The sequence below is a fragment of the Bubalus kerabau genome, chromosome 18 (assembly GCF_029407905.1).
Source record: "Bubalus kerabau isolate K-KA32 ecotype Philippines breed swamp buffalo chromosome 18, PCC_UOA_SB_1v2, whole genome shotgun sequence".
Lineage (NCBI taxonomy): Eukaryota > Metazoa > Chordata > Mammalia > Artiodactyla > Bovidae > Bubalus > Bubalus kerabau.
The window spans coordinates 11,782,981-11,798,804 of NC_073641.1; the positions used below are offsets into that span (position 1 = coordinate 11,782,981).

At 38.4% G+C, this 15,824-nt stretch overlaps 1 protein-coding gene across 2 annotated transcripts in view; it reads right to left on the reverse strand.

Moving 5' to 3' along the window:
- The window catches only part of MCCC2 (methylcrotonyl-CoA carboxylase subunit 2), a 78,083-nt gene that overhangs the window by 11,145 nt on the left and 51,114 nt on the right, over window positions 1–15,824 (reverse strand). For both annotated transcript variants that reach the window (XM_055554500.1, XM_055554501.1), the window contains 5 exons: window positions 13,678–13,742; window positions 9,137–9,236; window positions 8,930–9,025; window positions 5,023–5,095; window positions 1,838–1,914 (listed from right to left, as the gene is read on the reverse strand). In XM_055554500.1, coding sequence (XP_055410475.1) covers window positions 1,838–1,914; window positions 5,023–5,095; window positions 8,930–9,025; window positions 9,137–9,236; window positions 13,678–13,742 — 411 coding nt within the window. The remainder of the gene's footprint in view (window positions 1–1,837; window positions 1,915–5,022; window positions 5,096–8,929; window positions 9,026–9,136; window positions 9,237–13,677; window positions 13,743–15,824) is intronic.

Below are 15,824 nucleotides of genomic sequence, written 5' to 3' on the forward strand. Positions count from 1 at the left end.
GGCGAGTCTGACCTTGCGGTAACAGTAATGGTGATACCACAGTGCAGATCCACTGTCAGCGGGGCACTTGACTGGTCTGCACTGAACCTGTGCTGCCCCGGCACCTGTCTGATCACTGGCCTACGGCCACAGCACAACTCCTGTGTCCAAGATGACACCAATCACTAACATGCCAAACAACAAGGAAAATTTAAGGACCAGGGAAGGAAGAATTGCTCGTCAATGAGAATTTCTGAATCTCACCATAAGGCATTCTCTGGTTCTCCACTTTTAAAAGGATAGAATATAAATCCTTCTGGGATATCTATGTTTTGATGATCATCTGAAATTCTTTCATGCACCAAGATTATAGTAAAATATATCTTTCCCTACCAACGTGTTTCAAATAAATGGGATTTTAGATAAGTGCTAGAGACCCTTTAACCTTAAGCTAAGGAAATTAGTTAATGACACAAAAATATTCCTTTCCCTATTTTTCTAAAGATTATATGAGTAAAAGAACAATTAAACCATTTGTTTCATATTTTACTCTATTCACAGACGCCCTTAACTTAGCTGAAAATGCCGTGGCAAGTACAAGATGGCAAAGCAATTGCTCAACCTCAAATACGAGGATGAAGAAATCACACAGACTTGTGTGGCTTAATTTCAACAAATGAAATGTCAGACTGGGGCCAAACACAGCTCTTCTCCTGGGCTTATCTATGACAAGCCAGCAAATAAAATGAGGTGGAGTTTACTGACCCCCGTCTGACATATCCTCTATTGAAATATGCATATTATACAGTCATTAAAAGTCAGTGTATTAGGAATATTTAGTATTTTAGGAAACACTCACTATACATATTATTAAATGAAAGCAAGCAAAATCTCTCTATATATGGCAGAACCCATTCTGGGTTTTGTCTTTTGTGTTTTAAAGAGAGGAAATTAAAAAAAAAAAAAACTAAGGAATATAATAAAATGCTACCCAAGGTTGTTTCTGGTAAGAGTGTAGCTGACTTTTCTGTTCTTTATTTTTACTTTACTTTCATCTTATAATCACAGTGGGGAAATGACGAGGAATACAGAATCCAGAAACCAACTTTACAGGTAAAACATTCCACCAAAGACAAGCTCTTCCTAATTGAGGTATGAAAGTGCTTAGCTGCCTGCTACCTGCCTCAGTAAGAGATGCTTCACCTTATTATTTACCTACCTTATGAAGAGGAAAAACAAAACACTAAGCATTTTAATTTTCTTAAGAAAACATTTTATCAAATAAGTACATGAATTACATTTATCCAAGTTTAGGTAAATCTGAACAATGATGTATGAAACTGAATACTGAACCCAAAAGGTATCATTAATTTCCTCTCTGAAAACCAGAGCTTTAGTTCTCACTATCTTCCTGTTCCAAAAAGTGAAAATATAATCAGGTTAAAACAATGACAGGATAGAATAGAGCAGATGATGTCTCAGAACATAAGAATAGTATTAATATCTTTGAATCCCTCAAGTGCATGAAATACTATCAAGGCAAGTATTTCCATATTCTTAGAATACATACACACAATCCATAGCAGTTATAATTCAAGTATTAGAACTTTCCTAACAATCGTTTGTATCTTAATAGTGCTCCAGACCGTTCATCATGTTTATGTAAACCCCCATAAAGCTGTTTCAATCACACCTGCACGCACACACATGGCCACACGCTCACACACACACACACTGTTTTGTTTGCTAAGGCATCTGCTTAAATATTTAAAAGCTTTCATGCGATACATTTTCACTCATTATTTGAAATGTTTAAATTAAAACAGGAAAACCTTGGAACATTTTTAACAGTACTTGCCTTTTTGGCCGATTCAGAAAAGAGAACTCCATTGTTTCCAACGATACCTATTGGGTATCCAAATATTCTAGCAAATCCTCAAAAGAAAATTGAAAAAAGAGAAAAAGATGTATGTATTTCAGAGGGCTTTTAATTCATCACAAGCAGACATATTTATACATTGTTTAATTTCAAATCAATGTTTAAAATGTACAGATTTCATCTATGGTACAAAACAGCTCAGGGCACGATTTATTTCTAAAGCACTAAAGTCTGGGATTTATGCTTTCTTGAAAGGGTTGTGTCACATGTAAAGTACATTATCCACTTGTCTGATCAACTGCTTTGGTTAGATGATCGGGTCAGTGTGAATGGATCGGCCATCCATTCACATAACATGTATGTAAGAGCATCCACTATGTACCTCACACAGAGAGTATTCTGAACTAGAACAAGTCAGAGACATGGATCCCTTAAAAGGTCAGTGTCCAGAGTCATCAGCTTGCCTTAAAATGCCTGTGTTAATGATACCCCTTTGAAATAAAGGGGATAAACTCAGCAAAGACAAATCTTTTTAAAAAGCAGGAACAATCAAGCCCGGTGGTAACCGAGCTGAAGGTAAGAAATACAGTTAAACTTAGAAGAGTGTATCACTCCACTTTCCTTTCCTCTGTGCTTGCATCTTTTTTTCCTCCCTTTCACAAGTTTTGTTTTTGTCTCACCATGATTTCCACTACCACTCCGAATACCCACTACACACACATGCACACACACACACACACCCCCAGAAGTAAGACAGAAGAAAAATGGTGAAGAAAACTCTGTAATTTTATGAAATAGATACTTTGGGTGATTCTAGGATGCTATTTTGTAAATATGAAGGATGTGACTAGAGACATTTCCAAACCTACTGGATTATAAACAGGTGTCAAGTAGTTGGAAGCCAAGTATCAACAAACTGTGCTTGTTAGAGCGAGTCACAGGAAGTATGCTACCAGTTTCTGGACCAGGCTCCATCTCCAAGCTCAAGCTGGACAGGCTGCAGCTAAGACCCCCAGTGCAGGGGGGGCCAACAAAAAGCAGGTGCTCAAAAAGTGAATGGATAAGAAAGAATGTCAACCGTAAGACTTATTTTTGTTCTTTTCTCTGGCTTTGTCTTGATTTATTTTTAAAAATTCTTATGGTTATTTAACAATAACCAACAGAGAATAAGATGGTTGGATGGCATCACCTGCTCAATGGACATGAGTTTGAGCAAGCTCCAGGAGTTGGTGATGGACAGGGAGGCCTGGCATGCTGCAGTCCATGGGGCTGCAAAGAGCCGGACACAACTGAGTGACTGAAGTGAACTGATGGTTATTTAATGTGATAAAATGAAACACTGATTTAATGGTCACCTATATTTCTTCTAGTCTTTCAGACCTAAAATCTCAGCCAAAACCCTATGCTGCACACCCTAAAAGCCACTACCTCTTTCTTACAGAGGCAGTTCAGGGAGGGGCAAACTTGCCCAGGGCTCTAGCAATTCACTCTGAGTCCTTGCCTGTCCCACAAAAAGAGCTGGGAATTTGGCCCCTGTCGCAGCAGTAAGGTGCTAACCCTGAAGGTGTTCTGCCCTGTTAACTATTTAGACTTTCCATCTATCGAGTAGGGTGCATCTCTCGCTACACTGGGGTCACCCACCCATGAAGGGAACATCTTCACCAACTTCCTATGGGTCAAACAAAACAGTGAAATGTCTATGAAACCCCTATGGTTAAGTGCAGGGGCAGGAGGAAAGCTGTAAGAACCGCCAACAGCACCAGATCCTTGGAGAAATCTGTCCTTGTCCCTCCTTGCTCCCACTCAGGGCCCCAACCCTCTCAGGGCCCCCTGATCATCACCCCCTCCTCCTGCCCCTCTCATTTCCCCTCCCCATCTCTTACTGCCCCACTTCCTCTCAAACCACCCTCCCCTCCAGCCCCCCCTTCATTCCCCACTCCTCTTCTCTCCCTCCTCCCTCACCCACTCACTCCCTCCTCCCCCCACCTCTCAGTCCTCTCTTCTTCCTCTCACTCCCCACCCCTCCCCTCAACCTTATTTGAATTCCAATACAGACTAAAAGAAATGGAGGAAAGTGGATACAACCCTGGTATTTTAGGAGGCAAAGGTACCATAAGTCTTTTAGCAAGTCCAGGGCAAATACATAAAAAGAGATGACAAAGACAGCCCATCCATCTTCAACAAAGAAGCTAAAACAGTTCTGACTTGTTTTAAATTGCTGCACAATGCGGGTTACATGCAGAACTATTTGGTGACAAATCCTGTCTATATATCAAACAAAAGGCTCTTAATCACTTAAATACCTACATACAAACACATAAATTCCACTCCCAGTATGAACCCTTCTCTTGCTCATAAATCAGACCAGAAGAAAGTGCTGTGACTTATCCTTAAACTTCAATGTAGATTTGCAATTTGGATTTTTGCAGCTAGTTGTTTTCTCTACTCTGATATGTTACCTTCAGATTAACTACTACATTTTGGAGCTTCTACAAGACCAAATAAAATGCCCAAATTTGTTTTGCTGTTTGTCCAAGACAGATTATTATGCATCTGGTATCTATGTTTCAAATATTTTTTTTTCAAAGGCCTACAAACAACACTTTAGGTAAATGAATTAACTTTTATAAATATTCTTATTTTGCTTTTTCAGACTTGACATTCTGTCCTGTATTCTGTCCTGTATTTGTGTGGGTCAACATAAGATCTACACAGAGACAGTGAGAAGGTTTAACTGAGTCTACAGTTTTCTGGGAAATGAAAACATCACATGAAACTTCACAGTTGAATTGAAGACTAAAGAATGAAGAAGACCGTGCTGAAATTTTCAAAACAATTATAGCTATCCAGAGAAATAAAAAGAACTACAAATATTTCTGTTAATTTTACGATCCTAAGAATCTTTTTATACAGCTAAAGCCACAAAGTCACAGAAAAAGGGCCTGGACCATAGCATTTTGCCCTCATGATTTTAAACTCTGGATCCATAAAGCCATTCGGCTACAAATGATCCTTACAAAACACTTCCTCTTGAATACTGACTCACATTTGTACTGCTCTAAATAACAAAGTTCATGCCAAGTGCATCAGAGGCGTGAGACAAGAGATCATCTGTTTTCAAAGCATCATAAAATGTTCACATTTTCAATTCTTCATCTTTATACCTGTAACTAATGTGTCTCCATATAAGGCTTTGAACTCATTGAATCTGCTTCCATCCACGATTCTAGCAATGACCTAAGAGGAAAAAATAACAATGTCCCTGAGGAATTATATTACAAAAGGCTTTGTGCATTCAAGTTATTCATAAGGAAAACAAATTCTTAATGAAGTTGTCACTTTCGCAAAATTTCACCCTGTTCAGAAAATCTCAGTAGAATTTCACTCGACTTGTATGGTTAATGCCCTGAAGTCATTCTGAGTCCTGATATTACACTTCACTATAAAAGCAACAGTACCACATGGCCAAACTAGACCAACCTAGACAGCACATTAAAAAGTAGAGACATTACTTAGCTGATAAAGGTCCATCTAGTCAAAGTTATGGTTTTTCCAGTAGTCACGTATGGATGTGAGAGTTGGACTATAAGGAAAGCTAAGGGCTAAAGAACTGATGCTTTTGAACTATGGTGTTGGAGAAGCCTCTTGAGAGTCCCTTGGACTGCAAGGAGATCCAACCAGTCCATCCTAAAGGAAGTCAGTCCTCAATATTCACTGGAAGGACTGATGCTGAAGCTGAAACTACAATACTTTGGCCACCTGATGGGAAGAACTGACTCACTGGAAAAGACCCTGATGCTGGGAAAGATTGAAGGCAGGAGAAGGGGACGACAGAGGATGAGATGGTTGGATGGCATCACTGGACCTGAGCTCATGGACATGAGCTTGAGGAAGCTCCAGGAGCTGGTGATGGACAGGGAAGTCTGGCGTGCTGCAGTCCATGGGGTCACAACGAGTCAGACACGAATGAGCGACTGAACTGAACTGAACCACATGGCACCCTACAAGGGCTGAGAAGCAGAGAAGCAGAGACTACAAGGGCTGGCTACCAGATTCAGAGCTTCAGGGGCTGTCAAATGTATTAGCTGAGGGTCAGGGATTCAATCAGAAAGCAAGGACCCTCTGTATAGAACAGAGAAGCATACTCAATATTTTATAATAACCTAAAGGGCAAAGAATCTGAAAAAGAATATATGTGTGTGTATATATATACATACACACACATATATGTATATTTTACATATATGTAAAACTGAATCACTGGACTGTACACCTGAAACTAACACAACATTGTAAATCAACTATACTTCAATTAAGAGAATACATTAAAACAAGAAAAAGAAGAAAGAAAGGTCCAGCCTTAGAGTCAGAAGACTTAGGCTCCAACCTAAGGTATCACATATAATTTGTGGGCCATTTGTGTGTCCTGGAGTAAGTCAATTAGCCCCTCTGAGTCTCAGTTCTCACTTCTGCAGAAACAGAATAAAGTTGTGAAGATGTGATGAACTAGTAACAAAGGAACCTAAGAAAATAATGCTGAGATGAAGAACCAGCTCTGACTCCCAACGTCTCCCAGCTCCACCACTGAGACACTGGAGGCATAGGCTGGTTACCTAAAATCCTCAAAACCTCGGTTTCCTCATCTGTTTAATGATAATAATACTTAAGTGCTAATAACAAAGCACAGTGCCTGGCACTCACTGAAAGGCAGCTGTCATTAAGTCTTCAATAAAGGTTCTTTGATTCTGAATCTCACAGATGTTTTTACATACACACATGTATATATACATGTCATTAATTTATAAGAGATCAAAGTTACCAGATAATCCTCAGTGCTCAGCATTAAACATCAGGACTATTTCAAAGTGTTCTAAACATGAAGTATATTCCAAATTTTTTCAGAAACTATTTTAGATGCTATGCATCATTTTTTCAGTCCAGTTCAAACTTCCTTTTCCCTCCTTACCATGTCAATCAAAGATGTATTTTACAAGATGCAAAGGCTGAAAAATGAGTGAATAACTTACTTTGAATTATGTTTTAGTTATTTTCCTTAAAAGGTCCAATAATATAATGGGGATATAACAGTTGTCTAAGTGCTATGGAGTTCTAAAATTACACCTTTTGAAAAACAAACATATAACAATGACCATTCTTCCATACAAAAAATAAAATCCCTCAAGGTCAGAGAAACCTGGGGCCACTTAATGTGAAACTCCCTTCTATCTGCTTTATGATGAAGCTCATTTAACCACATAAAATATACTAACTCATTTTCCCAAAGAAGTAAACTTTAGGAAGCAGACATATCACATGATATTATCCCTATTTGTAGGAGTGGAAATCAATGCTCAGAGGTTCAATCTCAATACCACTGACTAGGGAAACAAGGACCAGAACTGGGTTTTTCAGTTAATATCCCAATGCAGTACCACAGCTCCATATACTAATATCTCCAAACAAGGCTTATTTGCTATTACAGAAAAATATAATAAATTATCATCACAGTGATGAACATGAAGAAGCTAGGATACAATTTAAGAAGGCAGTGGTCTATCTTTATAAAAAGATACCAATTAAGATGGCATCACTAACTCAATGGACGTGAGTCTGAGTGAACTCCGGGAGTTGGTGATGAACAGGGAGGCCTGGCGTGCTGCGATTCATGGGGTCGCAAAGAGTCAGACACGACTGAGCGACTGAACTGAACTGAGGATGAAATTGAAATACTGTTTAAAAAAAAAAAAAGGATGAACTACCACGAAGGCATGGATTTGCATCTGTTTTGTTTATTTCTCTACCCTTGGTTCCTGAAATAGTATCTTCACAGAAAAAGCATGCAACAAATACTGTCAAATATATGAAAAAAGTGATTATGCTTGAAAGAATGAATCCTTCACCATCTAGAAAACTTGACTATTAAAACAACTCATTTTTCAGGGACAGCATCCTTGTAAGTACCATTTTTTTCTCTATGTCTGTAATTAACTGAGAAGTCAAATCAAAAACCTAATTTTAAAATGTATAGTTAACTAAGTTACCTTGCCAAGGTGAAGTACCAGTTGATGCTTCATTAAAATCCAAGATTTAAGACTCTCTAACAATAATAGGGTATTTCCTAAATAAATAATTGCTCACATCCATAAGTTTGATATTATATTCATCTATTCTTCCAAAAATATATTTACTGAGTGCCTGCCATGTCACCAAGTACTAGTATAAGAATGAGGACCTAGCTACAAAAAAATGGTTCATGAAGAACTTTTCAATAATGGGGAAATGTTTATAATTTAAGCATTGATTTCCACTCCTAGAATATATGTATATACTATCTGAACTACATAAAAATGTATACACACACATTAAGCCAAAATACCAAAATATTGGCTGCTTTCTCTAGATGGTGGAATTACAAGCAATTTTTGTTTTTCTGTATTTTCTATATTTTTCACAATTAGTACATAATAGTTTTTTTTTTTTTTCATAATAGTTTTATAGTCAAGGGGAAACATAACAAAATATTATAGGCACAGAATCTGATATTAGGACAATTTCCTAATTTAAAAACTATTCTGCCAGAAAAGATTACATGCTGTATACAAGCACTAAAAACTGTCGACCTAGACCATGGAAGACAATCTGTAACCATAGCAACATCTTCAACTGTAATCAGAAGTCTAATCCTTTGTTTATGTCCTATTGATCTAAAAGGGTATGTTTTTTTTTTCAACAACTTACTGACATTCCATCCATTTCCCGAAATAAGAACCCAAAAAAGAAACAGCTGGAAATTATAGCACTGCCCTACATCTTTCCTCGTGTCCACAGGAATACAGAGCACTAAATATGAACAAAGCAAGCTTAGGCATCGTGCAGGAAAACTTGGTGATAATTAAGAGGTGTTCCCCCTTTTTTCTTTTAGTAAGATATCTTTCCCTTTTATGTCCCATATATAAAACAGACTTCAGCTTTGAAAATGGATACATACAGCTTCCTAGTTCACACGAAGTTTAAACACACGCCTTAAACTATAACAGCACAGCTTAGAGCTCACAGCTCCACTTTACACACCTCTCGGACATCAAAGTTCCTCTTAAGGTTGGCACCAACTATTCCATACAATTCATCAGCAGGAAATAAAGGATCTTCAGAAGGCTCAATGGTAACCTGCAGAAATACAGAATAACAACATTAGCCTGTTTAAAGATATTATTTCAAGGTGACATAAGGCAAAATGCATTGGAAAAATAAAAAAATATAAGAACAAATTCAACTCACATCCATTTTCTTCTGATAATTTAGACTCCTCACAATCTTCCTAGCTAAGTGAAGGGCATGATTATCATCCAAAGCGTAGTAGTCACTTACTCCAGACTTTCTACAGAGTAAAGCACACTAAAATAATCAGAACAGGGGAAAGGAAAATAATTAAATATCTTAAACCTCAAGAACCTTCTCTCATCTAAGGATGACATCTTTTTGCTTCTAAAACACTTTAATAACTGTCATCTAGTTTGATCTTCATAACGTCCATGTCAAAACAGTATTATTAATCTTGATTTACGAACAGGGAAAACTGAGGTACACAGAAGTTATATACCTTGCCCTAGGGCCGCCAGTAGCTGCGTAAGAACCCTCACCTTGTATTTCTCAATCCTGACTTTCTTTTAGTAGACCACAGGGCCTTACTGGCAAGAACTTCTATTTGATGCTCATCCCATACACCACAGATAAAACTGCATATGATGCATTTCAACCTCAGCTGGCCCACTTTCGTGATGTAGTTGGTAACAACGACAAGACTCACTGAGGTACAACTGTGTACCTTCATCAACTGTGAAGATGATCACGACCTCACTATCTTCATCAACTGTGACGACGCAACTGTGGCTTCTCATCTCCGAGAGACTGCCGAGGCCTCCCTTATCACGTTACAGCCCGAGTCAGCTGTCGCAGGCAGCACACAAAGGCTTGAAGACACTGTCCCTCAGATCAATGGTGAAAACAGCTGATAGCGTGGCGCTGTGTAAGGGCCATGGAAGTCCTTCTCATTTCAGGTTCAATGTGAATGAAGCCTGGGCATACTCTGGTTCTTAGATGGCTTGTTATTTCACTTGTAGATGTATGGCTATGACTTTCTAATGCAATATTTTAAGAAGAACTATAGAGTCAGGCAAAAATATATACCTGAAAAGAATAGAATTTTACTTTATTTTATAAGCAAAGATTTGGAGAAGGAAACGGCAACCCACTCCAGTATTCTTGCCTGGAGAATTCCATGGACCGAGGAGACTGGTGGGCTACTCCATGGGGTAGCGAAGAGTCAGACACGACTAAGTAACTAAACAGCAACAAATAAGCAAAGACTAAGCTGCCATAGTCTAAATTTTGATGTCTTGTCTAAGGAAAACACCAAATCCTCAGGAGCTATGTCCAGACTAGGGCTCTCACGGTGGTCTCATGTCCCGTCCACTTTGGGCTTGGGTGTTCCTCAGTAAGAGCAGGGACCATGTATCCTCCAATACCTTTGCAAATGGTAGATCCTTCAGTTTCATCAACTTAATAAGGCATTTTACAACTGACCGTATCTTTCAAACATTTCACACATAATACCAGCTGCATTTGCTGACTTCTATCTACACTATAGCAACTCAGTAAACAAAGAGAAATAGGAGAGATTGCTTCCCAATCGGTAAATATTTAAAATAAAATGTCTTCTTTTAAAAACTTCCTAGTATGTACCAAAATAGTAGGAAAGGGAAAGTTTTGATGAGACACTGTATTATGTAAAGCTTTGTGTCAAATTACCTACTAAGGATGACAAATCAGAGATGTACAAGTATGTATTTATTTATAGTAACAGAGAGAACCAAAGCAACTTGTGACTAGTAAATTTTATGACACTGTTCCCGAAAAAAGCCATCACCACCTAATCCACATGACTTTAAACAAGCTATTATTAATGATAATAGCTGGCAGTAATAGAGCGCTTAGGATGCCACAGACAGTGTGCTGTGAGGCAGAAGCAATTCACATCTCCATTTACTCATGAGGAAATGAGGCTCCGGGAAGTTTAGTAGTTTGTCTAGTCACAAGGGTAACAAGTGAGGCAAATGAAAGATGCATCCTAGAATCTACACCCCTAACTTTTTCACCTTTTGACTTTATATTGGAGTAGCTGATCAACAGGCTGTGTTAGTTTCAGGTATACAACAAAGTGACTCAGTTATACACATGTATGTATCAATTCTTTTTCAAATTCTTTTCCCATTTAGGTTGTTATATAACATTGAGCTGAGTTCCCTGTGCTACATAGTAGGTCCTTACTGGTTATCCATTTTAAATATAGTAGTGCGTGCACGTCAATCCCAAACTCCCTAACTGGACGCAAGCTAGCGTATTCGCTCTGTAATTGTTTTTTAGTTAATTCATTTACCCGCCTAATTAAATTATAAATCCTTGAGGGCAAGGACTAGGCCTGAAATTCTTCTGCGTTACTCATAACACTTGGTATAATCCATCTATCCACAGTAAGTGCTCAGTGAGAAAGGAGTGAATGGAAAACTGAGGCAGAGGTAGGTCCCTTAGCCAGCTCTTCAAAAGGCATGGCAGTGTTCTTTGATAGGAGAGTGGAAATGTTGTACATATTTTCCTTCTCCCACTCACTAGACTGTTCCTACAGCCACCTGCTGGTTTGTGGTATGGCAGAGCAAGAAAGGTTTACTGCACCTCCCAGGCCAATGAGCTCAATGATTAAATCTACCTGCCATTTATGTCTGGTTTATTTAAAGTCTAGTCCTAGGCCCTGTTCCTTATCTACACTCAGCTCGAGGTGGGCTTATCTAGTCCCATGGTTTAAATTCCACCTCTGTGCTGATGATTCTCGAGCACTGATCTGGGCTCCAGACACTTATAGTTAACTGCCTACTCAGCATCTCTACTTGGATGCCTGGAGCATCTCTAACTTAGCAACACTTGACCCCTCTGTTGCATCCCAAACTCTGCCCCTCCTCCAGTCCTCCCAGACTCAGGGAATAAAACCATTTCATGTCATTATCTTCATTACCTCACTTTCCTGTGCCCCATATATGAAATCCATCAACAAATCCCTCAATTCTACCTCTAAAATAGAGCACAAATGTGATTACTCCCTTCCTACCTTCACCACCACCATAACCTAAGCCAGCAGCGCCTATGCTATTGATAGAACCATCCAACTGGTCCCTCATACACTCTTGCCAACCTACTAAGCATCTTCCGTCTAGCAACTGGAGGGATTTTTCTAATGAAAGATTTGATAATAGTACATCTCTCCTTAATACTCTTCAATGATTTCCTAATTGCTCATAAGAATACTGATTATTATGATGATAAACATGATAATAATGGCAGTTAACATTTACAGGTACTTAGTTTAAAGTGGGAGAAGGCAATGGCACCCCACTCCAGTACTCTTGCCTGGAAAATCCCATAGACGGAGGAGCCTGGTGGGCTGCAGTCCATGGGGTCGTTAAGAGTCAGACACAACTGAAGCAACTTAGCAGCAGCAGTTTAAAGTGGGTATTGTTTCAAGCAATTTACACATAATATCTCATTTAATCCTCATGAAATTCTAGGAGGTAGATGGTGGTATTCTTACTCCTGAACTTTAACCTGAAATGGGCCAACTGGTGATGTAATGGAGCTGGCTCACACCTGACTCACAAGAGCCAATTGTATGTATCTCTTCCTGATGCCATGGTGAGTGCTGTCCTATTGGTAGCTTAAAATCAGGCATAGTGGGATAATTTATACCACAAATATGGATTGGCAGATGCCACAAAGCAGGATATTTTCTCTTCTCAGAGAACAAGCTAAGTGTTTACCTCTTATTGAGCATTTAGCTAAGCTATTCCTCACCATTCCATGCAGCCTGCAGGGACCTTGAATGGACACAGGCTCCTCAAGCAAGACCTAGGTAGCAGCTCAGTCACGAGCAAATGTAAGTTCTCAATGACTTCCCCAACAGCCCTTATGATCAACAGTCTGCACTGCCTCTCACGGCCTGCATGCTTATATACAGTCTCCAAGGAACTTAACACTACCCCCAATCTTCTGGTTTGATTGACCAATCTGGCCCTAGTCAGGGGACCCCAAAGCACTCCAATCATCAACCCTAATAAAAACATGTACCCCAGGTCCTGTCTCATCTCTGGGTACTCTGGCTTGATCACCTCATGTGGTCCCTCAAGGTGTGCTGTATAATTTCTCCAGGACCTATGACTAATAAACTTCTCTATTTCAGATTCTCTTATGGTCTATTGTTGAATCATGGCTCACCATCCAGCACCCTGTCCTCCACTTAACAAGTGTTCATTAAGCAATGTCATAATGCCTGCATGCCACTGGCTTAGCTCTACCTTCTATATGCCTTCCCTATACTTCTTTTTTTGTGGCCCTTATCATGTATACACATTTATATACTATTTTGAAGGAGGTAAAACAAACCTCCCTGACTAGACTATAAGCTTGAGATCGAAGACAATGTCTATCTTACTACCTTGAATACCTAAACAGTGCCTGGTACATAACAGGTGTTCAATGAGTATTTGTTAAATAAATGATAAATCTGTCTCTCCAGTCTTTCTAGGCTATAATAAAAAGCTGATGTTCTTGCTTAGAAATGGAACACTAAAAAACTGAACCCCAAAACTGCAGATCTAGAATAAGTAAACTGGTTTGATCTGGCAAGTTTAACACTTGGAAAAAATAATTTAAAATTTCTTTTAAACAGATAAATGACAATCAATCCTGGGAAGAAACAACTGCTTCTGTTTCACCTGCAGTGAAGATCAGCCCCTCCAAGATCCTCAGCTGACACCTCTTCTCCAGTGGCTGCTTTAACCTACAACAAAGATAAAAGTCAAAGGTGAGTTTTGTCCATCAGAGTTATTAAAAAGCCTTCCCATACATTCCCTAACCTGGCTATATCTACCATTCTTTCTTTCACAGAACTACATATTTTGTTTCTCATTTAACCCACCTGGATAATATTGTCTCTAGTCTACAGACAAGAAATGCGAACCCAGAGTCACTAAGGAACTTGCCCATAGCCCCCAAGCAAGGGACAGAAACTGACTTGAACCCAGACATTCCTGGCTTGAAAGCACGCTCTTTCCCCTACATTATTCTGCCTCCACATGCACCTTAGAGCCTTCGTATCTGTGCATATGTTGTTCCCACTACCTGGGCTCCCTTCTTCTTCTCATCCACCCAATGAATCCCCACTTATTGTTCAAGCCCTACCTGCTCAATGTGGCTTTCCCTGGTCTGCCCAGGCCTTTAAACCATTAATGACACTCCATGGTATTAACAGAGCCATGCTTGCTCATCTGTGGTTCAAGCATATTCCACTTACACCTCCAATGGCACTTCACTACTTTGCGTGTGTCTCTCTCATCTTTTCTATACTGTGAGTTCCTGGATGGCAGAAATTGTGCTTTATTCATCTTTGGACACTCAATAAATGTACTGGAGTAATGATATTTTTTTTTCACCTTTGCTAAATAATTCCAGTGACTATCGAAAACAAACTCTTAAAGGTATAGTATCTTTAAGATGGGGGAAAAAATCTCCATGATTACCTACATCTAAAATTCATGAGAATATGACCAAAAAGAAAGAAATGTTAAGTAATAAATTAAGGCTGTCTTAATTATAGTCTGAGAAGTTTTAACAAGAAAAATGATTTAAGGCTAAATGCCAACCTGGTCCCTTAGGAATCGTTTATTGATTCCTACTTCTTTGAGTTGGTTGATTTATTTCTTTTTCTCCAAGTAATTTTTTAAAAGGCTTTTATTGGAATAATGAACATTAATCTAAAATACAGCATAGGAATGACTTATTTACTACATCAAAAGCTCTGTCTTAAATATTATTCTACAGGGAGAAGTAATTAAATTTTTCACCTCCAAATATTCCACCCCCAGAACTAAATTCTTGATTCTCTTCTTCCCAAAAAATTCAGTGTAAAATAACATTCAGTCCAGACAATAACTAGTTACAAAGGTGTCTGGATATTTAAAATTGTAAAAACTAATAAATAGCTGATAAATGATATTCATTTTCAGGGAACTAATACCAGCTGAAAAAATAAAATTTGTCATCAGCTAATATTTACTGAAACACTTACACATGACTGAAACTGTGACATATATAAAAATTTGATAAAAGTTTAAGAGAAAAAGAAAATGGCTCATTCTATTAAATAACAAGCTTGGACATAGAAGATAGGACAACAAAACAGCTCCTTCAAAACCTTGTCTGCAAAGCCTTTTCTCAATTTTCAGTAAAACAAGCATCAAAATTTAGAATTCTCCAACAGCTGAGGCTGCTGCTGCTTTTTTTTCTACCTATACACATGGCCTTTTGATGGAAGACTACGGAACAGGGTTCAGTTCTCTAACAGAACTGCAGACTTCAGTGGCCAGGTTGCTTCTTTCTAAGATATAAGTTAAATCTGAATCCACTGAACGGACACTGTGATGTTGACCTTTATCGTCTTTATCCTGATGCTGACAAAATCCTCTCAAAAACAGAATTATATCCATATTATGATAATGCCTTATTCCCAAAAAGATGTTTTAAATTCTAGTCATATCTGTACTCATTCTCTAATAAAAATAAACAAGACTACCCAGGAAAATTTACTATACATAGTAAATTAACCAACAATTGCTATGAATATAGCTAGAGAGATATTAAAGAATAATATTTAGTATTATTCTGCAGGCTTTTGGAATGAAGCCTTGAGACTTTTACTACATCTGAAATGGTAGTTTTTCAGGCTTACCTGATCCTCCATAAAAAAGTTATTGAAAATTAACACAAAGCATAAGATCTTTTAACATACTTTTTTTAATAAACTTGTGTTAGTATTCCAAAACCAAGATAAACTTTTGAAGCAATAAACTTCCTTTGTAAGATA